Source organism: Gadus chalcogrammus, chromosome 16 (genome assembly GCF_026213295.1).
Source record: "Gadus chalcogrammus isolate NIFS_2021 chromosome 16, NIFS_Gcha_1.0, whole genome shotgun sequence".
Classification (NCBI taxonomy): Eukaryota; Metazoa; Chordata; class Actinopteri; order Gadiformes; family Gadidae; genus Gadus; species Gadus chalcogrammus.
In genome coordinates this window covers 3721737-3739333 of record NC_079427.1, presented here as the reverse complement: position 1 = coordinate 3739333, position 17597 = coordinate 3721737, and the positions used below count along the sequence as shown (strand labels likewise).

The 17597-nt window shown below is 46.5% G+C and overlaps 1 protein-coding gene across 1 annotated transcript in view; it reads right to left on the bottom strand.

Annotated features, from left to right (window-relative positions):
* The window catches only part of nbeab (neurobeachin b), a 176717-nt gene that overhangs the window by 94361 nt on the left and 64759 nt on the right, over window positions 1-17597 (bottom strand). The window contains 5 exon segments of the mRNA XM_056610309.1: window positions 2351-2519; window positions 4802-4954; window positions 5991-6099; window positions 11087-11223; window positions 11598-11795. Of these exon segments, the coding sequence (XP_056466284.1) occupies window positions 2351-2519; window positions 4802-4954; window positions 5991-6099; window positions 11087-11223; window positions 11598-11795 (766 nt within the window).

The following is a 17597-nucleotide window of genomic DNA, read 5'->3' as shown; positions in this document are numbered from 1 at the left end:
TTAGCCAGGTGAGATGTAGCTCGTTAGGCACAGCTCGTAGGACATCGCTCGTTAGATGTAGCTCGTTAGACGTAGCTCGTTAAGGAACAAAAGATGGGCTCAGTGCAAGGATGGGGCTCAACATGACACAACTGAGACTTTCTGTCGAGAATCCTTAGAACTAAAACATGAACGTGTTATTTGGGGAAAATTAAGCTTGGTTAAGATATATTTACTGAAAGAGTTTATTATAATATTTATCTATTATTTACTAGTCAACCTTAAAACAAGCTTGCATCAAGACATATTTTTGCATTAAAAGTAATCAGAATGTCTGATGTCCAGATTAGTGATCAAATTGTTCATGAGTCATCGTTTCTCCTGCCTTCTCTTCATTAGACATAACACTTTTTAAATCAGAATTGAATGTGGCATTGACAGAATGGTTGAAATCTAAAAGTAAAATACTGACGTGTGTCTTTCCCATCATTTAATAGATTTAGCTGATGGAAAAGTATTCATTGCAGACACTTCTGACAGCAAAGTAATCAAGTGAATAGAACATGATCATGGTAAGACACTGACGGCAATCTACCAAGAATCTTCAGAGAGACAATGAACGTTCCTGACTTTCATAGGAAAAAGATCATCATTGATACCACAATGGATTTCAAATAAAATAAGACAATGTTTTTCCCATGGCCTGCCACTCAAGGTTTCATATGACGGAGCAAAAGTTCAAAAGGATTCTCACCGTTTCCTAGGATTCTAGTTACTCATCAACACAAATACAGAGACTGAGTGGAATGAATACATGCAAGCTTATTTGGTTCATGTGGTGTGTAGTTCATATTTTCCATGAAAGCAACCAAGCTGTTTGAAGTTGGGACCAGCAACAACTAAACTAAGAGAATCACTTCAGGCTGAACAACAGACGAATCATATTCCTCTTTGTCAAGTAAAATTAGCAATAAAATATATGAAAAAAGAGGGATGTGTTTTGTATGTGATGTGTCATTTAAATTCTAACGACTAAGGTCTACACTAGCATCCTCACTAACTAAAGTGTTAACCAGATTAATTTGGTCACAAGCTTAAAGCTGAGCTGTTCTTTCCCTTTCAGTTCTCCATTTCCATCAATCTGTGTTTCTAAATATAAAAGAATGATGAATGCAATGCAACAAAAAGCTCTGCACGCCCACATCGACTTAAAGGGAACGTCGAGGAAAGCACTTCAGAGTAGACCAAGGTCACACGCGCTATAGTCCTATATCCAGCACATCCGCGCCTACCATAGCCTGCACCCTGTGTGTGGGGGACGACCACTCATTTTAATACCTTGGTGGGTGGCAGCTCTCTCCCTAAGGTCTCTTGGGAGAGACTGTAGAGAGATGGATAACCTACCTTAGACAGTAGGTTATCCGAGGTTCGATTACCTACCACATCCCAAGTCTTCTTGTTAGCATCGCCGAGCCAATCCATTAAAAGAGAATGGTCACAAACTGAATTCCTGCAATTTCAAACATCAAATATCCCGGAACGCACGTAGATACCCGACCTTTATGGGTTGACGTTGCTGGCCGTTTTTTTTTTTCTTCAAAATACGCATATGAAGATGTACTCTCTTATATTAGAAAAATAGCTGAGTGCGATGGCTCCCCTTCAAGAACCCCCGAGCTTAAAGCGAATGAGTCAGCTGAAATTTCCTTGGCATTTAAAACATTTTCAATTGACAGATCAAACGCGAGAATACCACGTCACCGACATCACCACCTAGCCCAACATCAACACACAGCTGACTCCACCGCGGCTTAAAGCAAATGAGTCAGCGTACATTTCTTTGCCATTTAATCTTCAGAACAAACACTGCAATACCAGATAACAAACATCACCACCTAGCCCACAACATCACCGCACGGCCAACCACGGCTAATAACACTGGCCAAGCAGACATACCAATCAAGAGGAGCAGACGAACCATACCTGCAAATACTCAGTCCCTTGTTCCACACCATAGCTGTCAAATGATTCGACCGGAAGACAGAGCAGCAGCAATTCCTTTCTTCCTTCCCTGCCTTCATTGGTTTCCCCCGCCTTATTCCCATCATTATCACGAATATCGAAGTGACCTTTCAATGTTTAAAATGGAAGCAGCAGAGGCGTACGTTGCCGTTCCGGTTGGTAGTGAATAGGTATAACAAGTAGCCTGCCCACTTGAACATGCTTAGGCACTCCTGTGGGGGGATGAACTGCTTCAGAAAGCATTGGGGTAAGGGGGTGGAATCTGCGTGGCGTGGCCTCTGTGAAGCCCTTTGAGACTGTAACTGGTGATGGAGTCTGATGCTAATGAACTCGGCGGGACGGTTCTCACCGAGGCCCTTGGGGGTGATGCGGGTGCTGCCGGAGGGGTCCGCCACCCAGTAGTAGAACTTGAGGGCGTGGAGGAGCTGCATCACGGTGCCCACGCGCCGGATGGTGCTGTAGATGGTCGCCGTGCCGATGAACTCTGCCGATAGGTAGGTGTAGAGGGACAGCTGCACCTGGAGTGGAGACACGCACGCGCGCGCGCGCGCGCGCGCACACACACACACACACACACACACACACACACACACACACACACACACACACACACACACACACACACACACACACACACACACACACACACACACACACACACACACACACACACACACACACACACACACACACAGTGCTTTTCTAGGCTTTGGCCATTCAAAACATTTGCATTTACTGCCTCACATTCACCTATTCATACACGACGGCTACGTAAACCCTGCAAAGGAACAGCCATCTTTTCATGGGTTAGGGATAGGTGTCTTTAAAGTAATTTGTCCCCTCTGCTACGTCCATCCTGAACCAAGGCATCCTGAATCCCCCCCCCCCCCCACACTCACCCATGCACCACCAAGCCAGGGCTTATGATGAGAGGGATCAGGACTGAGAACTGCACTAGTATTTATTCATGCTTTTTTTACACACTTAGTTTATATTTTATGTATTTATATTAATGATGTCAGTTAAACGCGTTATTAACGGCGTTAACGCAAACCAATTTTAACTGCGTTATTTTTTTATTTAAATTAATTTTTTTTTAATTAATCGTGAGTTAACTATGACATTAATGGGATTAATCGCGATTAAATATTTTAATCGCTTGACAGCACTAATTTATATACCTTAACCTATATTGTGTGTTGTGTGCTATGTTTTAATGCTAACAGAGTGCCAAAGACGAATATGTTAATTTTATTGCTGATTCATTGGACAATAAAGTTTCCATCTACCGCGCTCAAGGGCACCTTGACACCAAGGTACGAGGTGCCGCGGATCCAACCAGCAACCATCAGCTAGCAGACAACCGTCTCCGCCTCCCGAGCCACCCAGTGTGTACCTGTCTTCTTCGGCTACCCCCCCCAGACCCCGTTAAATCAGCCCATTTTACACGTTATGTATTCATGAAGAAGACCTCACCGCCAGCGTCGCTGCAGCAGGTGTTGTTTCCGCTTATTAAACTCACTTCCTTTGATATGCCCCCCCCCCCCCCCCTTCACGGGTCATTATAACCGGACGGGAGAGCGGAAAAGCTAAATCCTGCCGGGGGGGGGTTTCCATCTCAAAACATTCCCTTCCAGGCACGTGCAACGAGTGGCTGGGGAAGGCGACGAAGCCTTACAGCGATGGGAAAGAATACGTTTACGTGCGCAATGTGTTGCTACAAGCGTTGGCTGTTGATAGTCCATTTTCCCCAGAACACTCCGTTTGTGGCGGATGGTGTTCGTAATGGAGGGCGAAGCAAATCAATTCGGCGGCTAAGCTAGCAAATATTCATGGGTGTGGAGAGCATAGAGGGCAGCCTAAGTATATATGAAACGTATGGTGATTGTTTGCAATAATCACGCCCCGCTGTTAACTGTTTTGTCCATTTCCTTCTCCATTAATTCAATCTGTCATCATTCAGAGGCCGTGACGAAGGCTGGGAAACTAGTCCAATAAATAAAAGAGAAATAGTTTGTGTCTGTGTTCAGTTCCTCTTAATGGCAAACAAATCAGACCTTGATGGCTTAAATTCAACAACAGAACCATAGAATATGTGTATGAATTCTGAAACTGTGTCGAGTTACAAGTCTCATTTCATTGGTCCCCGTTTCCCAATATCACAAAGGGATACACATTCTCTCTCACTTTTTTTCTGTGTATGCGCTCGTTCCCCTGACCCTTAACCCCTAACTGACCCTTCCCTCCCATGACCTCTTCCACTGACCCCCTCGATCATATTTTTTTCTTTTTCAAAAAGGCCTACATGCAACCCAACTTCTGGCTTCACATCCCTTCGTCAACCTCTCTGTATGAGGTCAGGAATGCAGCAGCATGATCATATCGATGGCAGCCGGTGCGATGACCCAATGTGCACTTGCACTGCGGTATATCTCAATAGTTTGCTTTTGATGACATGATTTTGTGCATTTTTTTTTTAATTCAGCTATATCACTTTGTTGTGGTTCTGCCGGTCAGGTGGTTAACAGTAGAGATCCACTCCGTGTAACGCTCGGCTACAGAGTTTCTGCCCCCAGCAACTCGATTTACCGAAACAAATTTAAAGCGAAAGAAAGTGAAAAAGCCTCCTCCACCGAGACTCATACATGTCTGCCTTTAGAGTTGAGCTTTAACTAAAGCCTGATTCGTGAGACTAATTAAATGGTAACCACTCTCCCAAAGTATAAGCTAGGCTTAAACATCTCCGGTGCGAGTCTGCTCTTAAATATTCTGCTGTTGCCACAGTGCCGGGCGGCCTCACCTTGGCCGGCGCGTGGATCCAGATGGCGGGGTTAAACAGGATGTGGTCACACAGCTGTCGGAGCAGGGGGGCTCCGTGGGCCAGACCGTCGAGGTACTTGGCGATGGACAGGAACTGCTCCAGCACGCCGCGCGTGAGGTGGGCGCGCGACGACTACCGAGGAAAAGATACAGAATATAGGACTTTTATTTTGAAATCAAATCTCATTAAAATACAAATCGTCGACTATGGGAAGTTCAGCGGATTGAATGCCGGTGAAGCGTTTTAAACTAAATCAATAAACATAACGTAAATATAACATTTATGTTTCACCAACAGCATTTCATCACAAGAACCAAACATCGCCGGCGATATCAATTTTAATTGCACAAGATGAATATATTGATATCATATATTGATTAATTGAGATCAATATCGCATTATTTTGCGATATTGGCAACATATCAGCAAGCTAGAGCGAGGTAGAAAAGGGTTAAGGGTTGGAAGGAGGGCAGGAAATGGGGATAAATTAAGGGTTTGGAGATTTCTGTGAGGGAGTAAAATAAGGAAAAGTGTGGCTTAAACATCACGTCTGAAAACAGATGGCTGGGAGAGTGTACGTGTGAGACCTGCCAAACACAAAAAAACACTCAGGAAGCCGTAATACATGCATGAAATCGGCGCTAGGTGATCGGCGCTAGCTTTCAGGTTTCAAGGGCCCAGCGGCCAGCTAAGAGCCGCTGTAGACAGGCTGTTCTCCCGCTGTTAAGAGACAGCTCAGAGTCATCTCTCAATCCGAGCATCCCTCTCCCTGGCCCAGCCAGAAATAGACTGCATTGCTGTTCGGAACATCAGGCTTGATGCGAGCAAACAGAATGCTTTTATTTATAAACTCCAATTTTTTTAGCAAAAAGAGCTATGCGAGACTACACCCCCAGTCTAGTTTTCTGTTTGGAGTGAGAGAAAGCTTAAGCTAAGTGGTTTTATTTATAGAATGATACGAGTGAGGTATTCTTTTGTGAATGGCTGTCATATTTTGATTCGCAATTACAAAGATTGAAGTAAGCTTATTAATGCCTTGCATCAATGGACAGAACATTCATCAAGTATTTTTTCAACTTAACCGAAACATTTGTTGTCGATTTGTTGTAATGTGCATCCATGTGAAACCGTCAGCATAGCAATGACATCAACAACGTCATCATCGTACCTTCTCCAGCAGGTAGCCAATCACCAGGAAGCCCTTGGTGGCGAGCATCTGCTCCTGCATGGCCAGGGAGCTCCTCAACAGGTCCATCAGGAAGGAGAGGAGGGTAGCGCTGAGGGGATAAGAGCCAGGGCAGAGAACCAGACCACGTCAGGGAACCAGACCAGAGCAGGGAACCAGACCAGAGCAGGGAACCAGACCAGACCAGGGAACCAGACCGCGTCAGGGAACCAGACCAGAGCAGGGACCAGACCAGAGCAGGGAACCAGACCACGATGGGAACCAGACCAGGGCAGAGAACCAGACCACGATGGGAACCAGACCAGAGCAGGGAACCAGACCACGATGGGAACCAGACCAGACCAGGGAACCAGACCGCGTCAGGGAACCAGACCAGAGCAGGGAACCAGACCAGAGCAGGGAACCAGACCACGATGGGAACCAGACCAGGTCAGGGAACCAGACCACGATGGGAACCAGACCAGGTCAGGGAACCAAACCACGATGGGAACCAGACCAGGTCAGCGAACCAGACCACGATGGGAACCAGACCAGGTCAGCGAACCAGACCACGATGGGAACCAGACCAGACCAGGTCAGGGAACCAGACCAGGTCAGGGAACCAGACCAGACCAGGTCAGGGAACCAGACCACGATGGGAACCAGACCAGGTCAGGGAACCAGACCACGATGGGAACCAGACCAGGTCAGGGAACCAGACCAGAGCAGGGAACCAGACCACGATGGGAACCAGACCAGGTCAGGGAACCAGACCACGATGGGAACCAGACCAGGTCAGGGAACCAGACCACGATTGGAACCAGACCAGGTCAGGGAACCAGACCAGAGCAGGGAACCAGAACAGAGCAGGGAACCAGACCACGATGGGAACCAGACCAGGTCAGGGAACCAGACCACGATGGGAACCAGACCACGATGGGAACCAGACCAGGTCAGGGAACCAGACCACGATTGGAACCAGACCAGGTCAGGGAACCAGACCAGAGCAGGGAACCAGAACAGAGCAGGGAACCAGACCACGATGGGAACCAGACCAGGTCAGGGAACCAGACCACGATGGGAACCAAACCACGATGGGAACCAGACCAGACCAGGGAACCAGACCAGAGCAGGGAGCCAGACCAGGTCAGGGAACCAGACCAGAGCAGGGAACCAGACCAGGTCAGGGAACCAGACCAGAGCAGGGAATCAGACCAGACCAGGTCAGGGAAACAGACCAGGTCAGGGAACTAGACCAAACCAGGTCAGGGAATCTGAATAGGTCAGGGAATCAGACCAGGAGCATTTCTCTATTTCAATACTCGTTCTTTGACCAGCATACTTGGTACGATCGACCCTGAAGCACAAACCCCTGAGGAGGGAAGGACGCAGTACCATCATCCTGCTATGTCTGCTGTGTCACCATCTCAGAATGGCAATACTCCTGTTATCGGATTAAGATAACCTCCGGTTATACCCAATAGAATGAAATATGATATCAAACTCAACCTATATCTGCCTCTTTCCATTTTCATGAAAATAATATGAATCCAAGATTTGTAGCCTACATATAAAATCCAGTGGTGGGACAAAGGTTGAGGAAGGTTATTGCTGCTGGACGTCGGTGGACGGATGCGATAACAAACACGGCGTCACTGGAGCCCACACACGTCCGCTCCCGACGGGCCGAGCAAGGAAACACCAAACATTTTGAGAGAACTTGGCTTGGCGCAGACTTCTGGATGGAACAGGAACTGAAGAACCCAGATCGAGAGAGGGAAGGGTCAAGGAACCCGGGTCACCAGTTTATGCCACACTGTAGGGTCACAGCAAAACATACATTCTAGTCTGTAGGCGCTCGAGTGGCTGGCTCCGGGAAGCGATGCAGACACCAAGTCCATACCCAATATCAATTTTGTCGAGTTTGTCTCTGCAGCCCAGAAAGCATGATCAGATAAACAATTTTACACGAGTCCCCCGTTTATTATTTAGTAAAGAAACAACATTTCCAAATAAATTTGCTTTCGGCTATTGTATAGCCTGCATGGCAATATATTTGGAAACAAAGTGGAGTCCAATCTAATAATCCAATCACAACGCCATCGTTGGTTAGTACGTTATCCACATACAAGGAGTTTGACGTGGTTCTTCTCTCTCAGTTCTGATGGAACAGAAATGAATATCATATTTGTGTCTGCGTCTATGTTTGTGCCGCCTGTAGACAAACACACTGATTACAGCTCCGGGAGAGCGGGCAAGCGAACTGATCGTTTTCTCTCCTCCGTGTTCGCCAGAAACGATAACACTGGGGGAAATGCCGCCTCAGCAACAAACAGAGCCAAATTGCGTGAAGTTACAGTTATTACTCTCTGGTTCCTCTGGTTGGGAGATGGCCCCGCGAGCCGCTGCTACGGCGACCGCTTCTACGGCGACCGCTGCCCCTTGTTGCCGGCTCTCATCGAGATAATGGCTGCAGGACTCTTTCCCTGCTCAGGGAATCTTTTGGTGTGGCCACACGGTCACCCATACCTATAATACTACACTTTATACAGCACTTTTAAAAAGTTTAAAAAGTGATTCGCACTGTAAAATAAACAATAAAAAAAATACGGAGTAATAATTAAATATGCAGAAGGACCATAATAATAATAACACCCAACAGGACAGTAGTTTTTAGTAAGGTAGTCTTACAACTTGATTTATTTGTTCATGTCGATGTTTCAGGATCAAGCATAGAGCAAAGGCTGGCCGGCATCATGACCAAGGGAGGCTCGCCAGCTGATATCTGGACCAGAAGGTCTGGTTCGGCTTATTCAGGCCGTTACAACCCAGGTCACATGAGGATGACCTGTGTGTGTGTGTGTGTGTGTGTGTGTGTGTGTGTGTGTGTGTGTGTGTGTGTGTGTGTGTGTGTGTGTGTGTGTGTGTGTGTGTGTGTGTGTGTGTGTGTGTGTGTGTGTGTGTGTGTGTGTGTGTGTGTGTGTGTGTGTGTGTGTGTGTGTGTGTGTGTGTGATGTTGTCTGTGTGTGTGTGTGTGTTTCCAGATCGTGTGTGTATGTGTGTGTGCCCCGTGTGTGCATGCACGTTTCCAGTGTGTGTGTGCGTGTGCGTGTATATGTGCCTGTGTGTGTGTAACTGTGAGTGTGTGCGTTCTTTAATCAGCTTTTCTCCCTGTCCTCTAGTGAGCAGCGGCATTGAGCCACCACTCCACCAGTAACACACACACACACACAAACACACACACACACACACACACACACACACGGACACACATAATCTGTGTTAGAAATTGGCTATGATGGTCTGCTAATGTCTTCAGTCTGAACCTCTCTAAATCTCTCTACCCCTCTGTGTCTCCCATCTACATACATTCTCACATGGAACACATAAACCTTCATTAACACGCGTTTTACTCCAAGTAAAACCAGGTTCCCTCTTATTGTGTTACTGTTCACGTGGATGCTTCAGGTTGTAGCCTGGAGCTAAAGCCTCCAGCAGGCCACAGGGAGGCTGGCCAGCCATTATCTAGACTGTACAGTCTGGGATGGCTTATTCAGTCCTTCACAACCAGGTCATACGAGGATGACCTCTGTGTGTGTGTGTGTGTGTGTGTGTGTGTGTGTGTGTGTGTGTGTGTGTGTGTGTGTGTGTGTGTGTGTGTGTGTGTGTGTGTGTGTGTGTGTGTGTGTGTGTGTGTGTGTGTGTGTGTGTGTGTGTGTGTGTGTGCAGTGTGTCTACTGTATGTGTGTTTCCTGGGTGTGTCGGTGTGTTCTTTAATCAGCTTTTCTTACCGTCCTCGAGTGGGCAGCAGTGCGGAGCAACCACTCCACCAGAAACACACACACACACACACACACACACAGACACACACACACACACACACACACAAACACACACACACACAAAACCTGTGAATTGTTCCCTCTGTCTCCTCTTTCTCTCTCCCCTACATACTTTTTTTAACACACTTGACTTTTACTGATGTTTTCTTCCAAAAAAAACAAACATGGCAATATTAAGAAAGTTCATTCATGTTATTTAAACGTCCATATATTCATGCCAATGTTTATTTTGAAGCGTTATGAAAGAGAAAAACTGAGCGAGAGCTAGAGACAGACAGTCAGCCAGACTCAGAGAGCGAGAAGGAGAATTGGATGGATGGATTGAACGAGACGGACACACACGTGTATGTCGGTCTCCCTGCCTTCACCCCTTGTCTCCGCTATGGAGGTGGCCGGTGTCAGGGTGCAGAGCCCTGGTGGAGACCCACAGACCGGAGGGGTCTTGGGGTGTGACCGTCTCTGATCACTGGCAGGAGGACAGCGGTTTGGCTCAAGGCTCCATCACGACCGGACGCCTTCGACCGCCACATCGGAGGACTGCCAGCGCACCCAGCCTGCCACCGCCTCTACCCCACCACATAAATTGATCTAGACGCCAGCTGCCTAGAAATTAAGTCTTTGATCACTCCTCTAGCGAGCCAGATAACCCGCTCGCTGACATTTAGGATTGTTTTCAAACTCATTAGTATTCTGCTAGTCACAAACAACTCTTTTACCTTTGCTTCGCTACTGCCTTACTGTCCATGGCAGAAGGGATACCTCTTCTGTGTTCAATCCTCCTCATCAATCCCAAATCCATTAACCCATCAACGGTCCGAATCAAATAGTCTCAGTTTGAACCTTGTTGGAACACCAGTACAATCCGCGTCCGTTGTCAGAAACCTCGGCACACTGCTTGACCCCTCACTCCGTTTCAATCGGCACATTAAATCCCTCACTAAGATTGCATTCTTCCACCTCCGTAACATAGCCCTCGTTCGGCCCCTCCTCTCTACCCCTGATGCAGACTAACCCTTGTTCACTCCTTCATTACCTGCTGTCCTGTTCTGTGTGTGCTCATGACACTGTAAAGCGACCTTGAGTATGAGAAAGGCGCTATTTAAAAATATCATTATTATTTTCTCAAGGTTATTTCCATCTTTCCATACATTTCCCATATTTAGTTTTGGGCGTTTGTACGGTTGGAGGGTTTACTGTCATGTAGAGAGTGAGAGAGTGTGAGAGAGTGTATCGCCCTGGGATCGATGGGCTACTCACCACACACTGGTGTCTGGGTGGCTGTCACCGGGCAGGCGCTGATGGTCCAGCTGGGAGAAGAGGGGGAACAGGACCTGGACGCCCCCTACAGAGTGCAGCGCTCTGGGGATGGAGTGGGTCACCGTGGCTCGGACGTCCTGGGGGTCAGAGGTCGAGAGAGAGTGATATCATGAGCTAAAACGGTGTGTGTGTATAGGTTTGTTCAGGTGCGATTTATGGATTAGGTTGGAGAGAGAGAGAGAGAGAGAGAGAGAGAGAGAGAGAGAGAGAGAGAGAGAAAACCGTGTATGCATTCGTTTGTTTACTTGAGGGGTGGCCTGTCTGTGTGTGTGTGTGTGTGTGTGTGTGTGTGTGTGTGTGTGTGTGTGTGTGTGTGTGTGTGTGTGTGTGTGTGTGTGTGTGTGTGTGTGTGTGTGTGTGTGTGTGTGTGTGTGTGTGTGTGTGTGTGTGTGTGCGTGTGTGTGTGTGTGTGTGTGTGCTAATACGTGCGGGTTCTTCTCCGCTCACACACCTGCAGCATGAGTGCGTGCGGCGAGTGGACGAAGATGGAGGCGTTGTCGCGCGGCGAGGACTCCAGGCAGAGCTGCCCGTCGGTGGCCTTGGCGTTGTAGGTGAAGCAGAGCGCGGCGCACAGCTTCCCGTCGTACAGGACCTGCTTGTGGTGGTCCGCCAGGTGGGTGTCGCTCTCCCAGCGGAACCGGAACGTGCTCTGGGGGCGGGGGGGAGCGGACGGTCGACACATGACGTGAAGCGTTCGGCTCGGGGCGTTCAAAATAACGCCGCCAGCGAAACAGACGGGAGACCGGCGCTTTTAACGCGGAAAAAAAAAACATGGTTTATATTTGAACGTTTAAAATTGCCGTTCGAGCTTCTGTTGGTTTCAGAACGCCAAACAAAGCTAATATCCAATTGGAAGGTAAGTTTCAATAGTTTGAACTGAGCGTGAAAGGGTAGCGCTAGGTTTGGCTTCGACGCTCGACTCTACAGGAATACGTTCGCTTTCAACGCCGCCGCTGGAACAAACCTCCTGACAACTTTAAGTGGTCAGCACGCTTCGAGATCGACAAGGTTGTGAGGCTAGAATAACGTCGCCATGGGAACCCTACTAGACTAAAACTAATGCAACTTTAAGTTAACCGATGCTACATTGAGTCAGTCAGTCAAATCTGACTGACTCAAAGTGTTTTGAAGTACCCGGACCACTTAAGGGCTGAGGCACATGGTGCATGGTGAAGGTCAGTTGAATTGGTACATTCTCACGCTAACAGATACAACCTAACAACTACACTAACCTGCACCCCTGCATGTGTGTATGTGTGATGGTTTGAAGGTTCTAGGTTCAAACCCCAAAATCGACATCCCTCGTGTAGTAATCACAGATATCCTAACCCCTAACCTGCGTCCCAAACATCGACTGGCACATCATGAATCACATCGTTCAATTGTAAATTGTGATCACTTGTTAATTGCCTCGCATAATCTACTCTGAAAGCCACAGCAAAAACATGTATGGTCTCACAATCCAATGAATGCAATGTTGAAACAGTTATCATTGAGTCCTGACCATATCATCAAAAAGATTGCAGGTTCTGCTGCCAAACAAAATAAAATTGTTAAGAGTCTATATCACGTCTATGATCATGAACAGTGAGCCGCGCTGGCCGGGGCCAAGATATCAGGAGATATAGAGTGTACTATGAACTGTATCTGGCATCCTACACACCCTCATCCCCACACACTCACACACATTACCCAGGGATGTTCCTGCCACCCCGATCAGCGGACCTAATGAAGTGCTCGCGCTGCAGCCCGCTGGCTCGATACCTGGTTCATTAGCGCTAATGTAACAAATGGCTAATCGATAGCGACAGCGGCCCGGGAGACCAGATACAGCGAATCCATTAGCCGTTTGGCAGACGAGCTCAATTAATATAGCAACACAGAAAATATTATACAGAGGATACAGCAGCGAGAGAGAGAGAGAGAGAGAGAGAGAGAGAGAGAGAGAGAGAGAGAGAGAGAGAGAGAGAGCGGAGAGAAGAGAGAGAAGAGAGAAAAGACGGAGGAGAGTGAAGAGAGTGAAGAGAGAAGAGAAAGAAGAGAAAAGAGACAGATGAGTGTGAAGAGGGAAGAGAGAGATGAGAGAGAATAGAGAGAAAAGAGGAGAAAAAAGAGATTAAAGAGGAGAGAGAGAAGAGAGAAGAGACAGAAGAGAACAAAGAGAGAAGACAGAGAAGAGAGGAATATTCTTCATAGAGGATACAAGATTGAGAGCGAGAGATGATAATGAGAGGAAATGAGAAGAAGAGAGAGAGAGAGAATGTTCAGGTTACAGAGGATGTATTGATAAGTATGGGAGAGAAAGAGAAAGAGAGACAGAGACAGAGACAGAGACAGAGACAGAGACAGAGACAGAGACAGAGACAGAGACAGAGAGACAGAGACAGAGACAGAGACAGAGACAGAGAGAGAGAGAGAGAGAGAGAGAGAGAGAGAGAGAGAGAGAGAGAGAGAGAGAGAGAGGTTAAATTGAGGTTGGCTCCCAAATGATAAAAAAAACATGCAAACAATGTTGCTGTAAAAAGCTTCTGTAGGAAGGATTCAAGAGTTTGAAGTGCAGAAAAGAGTGGAGAGAGCAAGAGGTTCAAACTAAATAACCCAAAAAAACGTCCGTCTGTTCGCTATCGACATTGCCCTACCATTGAGAAGCGTTGCATTTCATCCATCTGGCAAGATGGATTCAGGCAAGATGGTTCCCTGAACCCATCACAGTATAAATTCACTGTTTGGTCTGAAATTGTTAGCGGGAAGGAAAAATGAAATCCAGAGTTGCTCATACAGAGGCAGGCACAGTCGACTGAAAATAGAAATTCTCACCGGCATTTCTAACAGATTACAACCCATTCATGGTATTCCTCATAACTATAACAGGGACATATTTCACGTCTGCTTGGGCCACAAACACAATTTGGATGTTGAAGTGGGCCTTGGGACGAAAAAGGTTTGGAACCACTGATTGAGATAGATATACTGAAAGGAACGTTTTTAATCCCTCGGTAAGGTTCCCTTAGGCAATTGCACTGATACCTCGAGATCATCTGAGCCATCTCCTGGAAACCTCTGCAGATCCAGCTGTTGGACGGCTTCATGAAACATCTGGACCCCTCTCACAAAAATCCTCCTTTCATCACCACTTTTCCATTCCCTGTAAACTATTCATGTAGTAACTGGGTGTGAGCGGCTTGTGTTTCGGGTTTCTTAATGGTCTGTCCCACTGGCAGCGTATTTTCATATTCTTGCCAACGACACCTAGTTCAGTAAAAACTGAAAGCTCATCCGTTCCTCTCAACTGCATATTAAGCATATATATAAAAGCAAACCTCTCCATTCTAATGTAGCATTTTTTCATCTTCATAGCTGGTATTTTATATCCCTATCATAGTGCATTATGGTTAAGCTGTAATTGATCCATGATATACATATAGCATACGGTATATTTGCCGATGCTGCACTCTGCTTTACATTAACATAACACTGCTCTCATATGGTCCTGGCCTGTTGGCTGGGGCCAACAGCGCCCGCGCCTGGCCTTCCCCATCACAGGTACTGCAGTATTAAAGCCATGCTGACTTCAGCACTAGTTCTCTACAGAGACAGGGGTGATTAAAGAGGCTGGCGTTCTCCGTTTGTTAATTATGCGGGGGGAAGTATGTAGCAAATCAATTGAAAAATAATTGTCCCCTTTTGTTACACCTGGACTCATTTTTGTAATGCAAACTTTAGGGTTCAGACGCAGACCAAAAACGCTTACATGAATGTGAGAGGACTTGTGGGTGGCTAAATGCGAGAGCTACGTTGAGCGTGCTGCATGCCGAGAGACCGATTAAACATTAATGAATTCTTTAGGATGCCCACTCGGTCCTCTAGGGCTCATGGTCCCTTGGACTTAAAATAATTTAACTAAATGATAAGGCTTCCACCTGTCCTTCCTGTTAGGAACGTTTCACACCTCGTCGGTCTCAAGACGTTGCTCACACCTCCACCAAGGTCCCAGGTCGGGTTCTTCATGAAGTCCTGCTGACAGCAGCGATAGACCGCAATGATTAAGGACTTAACGTGGGAAAGCTCGCTCGCTCTCTCTCTCTCTCTCTCTCTCTCTCTCTCTCTCTCTCTCTCTCTCTCTCTCTCTCTCTCTCTCTCTCTCTCTCTCTCTCTCTCTCTCTCTCTCTCTCTCTCTCTCTCTCTCTCTCTCTCTCTCTCTCTCTCTCTCTCTCTCTCTCATATCACCCAGTCTCTTTACCCTTCAGTCATGAGCCCGGCGCCCAGGCGATAACGAGCTGCCACTTCACAGTAAAAGTTTCGGTACTGCCACTTCACAGTAAAAGCCCCTCGCTGAGGCTGGATAATGATGTATAGCTGGCAGTTAATAAACCCCCTGCAGGGCAGACGCTGTCCTTCCTACTCCTCCTGATCCCCATTCCTCCCCCCCCCCCCCCAGAATCGTTTTCATACTCGTCTACTCCCCCTGCTCCGCATCTCTAGCTCGTCCTCGCCCCCTGTCCTCCTCTTCTTAAAGACAATCGTTTAAAAAATAAACGTGAAAATAAGAAAAAGCAAAGCCAAGTATTAGCATGAATTACGATAAGTGTTTTTCCAGGACATTTCTCCCAAGAAGTTTAAACTGTCGGGGTAAATAATCGTTGAGGTAAATAACGTTTGAAGCCAAGAGGCATGAATGAATCTGGCAGTTGGTGGGGGGGTCGTTTCATTTAATTTTAGGGATGGTTTATTGCAGCAGCGCTCCGCCGAGGGTAACATTACGCTGGAGTGGAACTCTAAGCCTACAGCTCTCCCGCGTCAATCTCAGAAAAGACTAAAAGTGCCAAAAACCCAAGGCTACAACCAAAAATGTTTGTTTTAGCTTTACCAACTAATAATGCATTTGTTCAACCAAGCTTGCAAACAGTGTGACCTTCATAGTGATTTCACATGTTCAACCTTAAAACTTTGGTTCTGAACCACCTTTGGGCATATTGGGGTTAGAGAGTGCAGGGATAAACAAAGAAAAATAAACATCATTAGAGACTGCTGACCTGAATGTCGGTGTACTACAGCGTTATACTATGCATTCTAGTATTATACCATGCATTATGGTGTTATATGATACATTCTAGTATTATATGATTTATAATATCATTTATGCATTATAATATCATATGATGTAATAAATCATGTATTAAAAAACGGATAGTTCCGGCTGTTGATTCTGATTGACTTTATTTCATGTGCTGTGGGTTCATTTTGTGGATCCTTACCAGGTACTCTATACTGAATGTTTTAGGAAGCGTTTTATCGAGCCACTTGAGGCTGTGCTTACCAGTGGATTTAGAGCAGCTATGGGAGGCTCTAGACACTCGGCTTCGTTCTGTGCCAGCTTAATAACAGTATGAGAAGCATTACTGTACTCGACTGTATGCTGTGATTGTTCTCAGCTTGTCATTCCCAAGAATCAAAGAACCAGGGAATGAAAACGGACATACGAACTGTGTAATAATTGTAGATCAAGTATTGCCGTTCATAATACATACGTACAGTATTATGTCAATATTAAATGACCGAAGGACAACAGAAGACAACAGAACCCAGTTCAAACGTGAGAGCGGTTTCCGCATAATCCTCCGTCCAGAAATACATCTCGCAGCAACCAACTCCCCGACGACCGCCGTCATCTTCCCCACCTCTGAGCACGCCACATCAGTCAAGACTGTCGCAGGCAACATCTGCTGATAGTTACGAAACAGCTGCCATCCCCTTAAACTCCACATTTATACATAGGAAGACGAGACGATTCTACGGCTGGCGTTGTTGACGTTGCGGCACGCTTAAAGCTGACAACATCTGATGAAATGGTATGGAACACTCAAGGGTTTGACGTTGTCATGGTGCCGAGAGACAACGGTGTTGGTAATCATACAGTCGATTATCCTTTTCCACTGGCTGACGCAAGAGTGTTATTTCTCTGTCACATTCATTTAAAACACCTAGAGTGGCGTGACTGCGCCACGGATCACGCTTAAATCCGTGAAAAATAAACGTGATGCAAAAAATCTATAGGCTGTAGTAGCAAGGGTGCGTTGAATCCAAATGACAGAACACAAATCTCTGCTGTAGAGCACACGGCATACAGCATGTTCTGTATGCTGGAGGGCACTGCTTGCTAGATAGCGCTTGATGCTAGCTTATGGTGACCAGATTTGTAAATTAAATATCTGATATTATTTCTTAAAAAGGAAAAAAGCGAGGAAATATCATTTTGCTTATTCTTATCATGGTCAATGCAAGTACTTTGGTAAATTATTTGGCAGTAACCTACATACCCAATGGGTTACTATGATGTGTTTTAAGCTCTGCTAAAGGTTAGCTACTCAAACAGGCAAATGTTTCTTATTGGGTTGATCATCTATTGTTTGTATAAGCCATGCCGGCTTATGGTATAAAGTCGATTGATTGA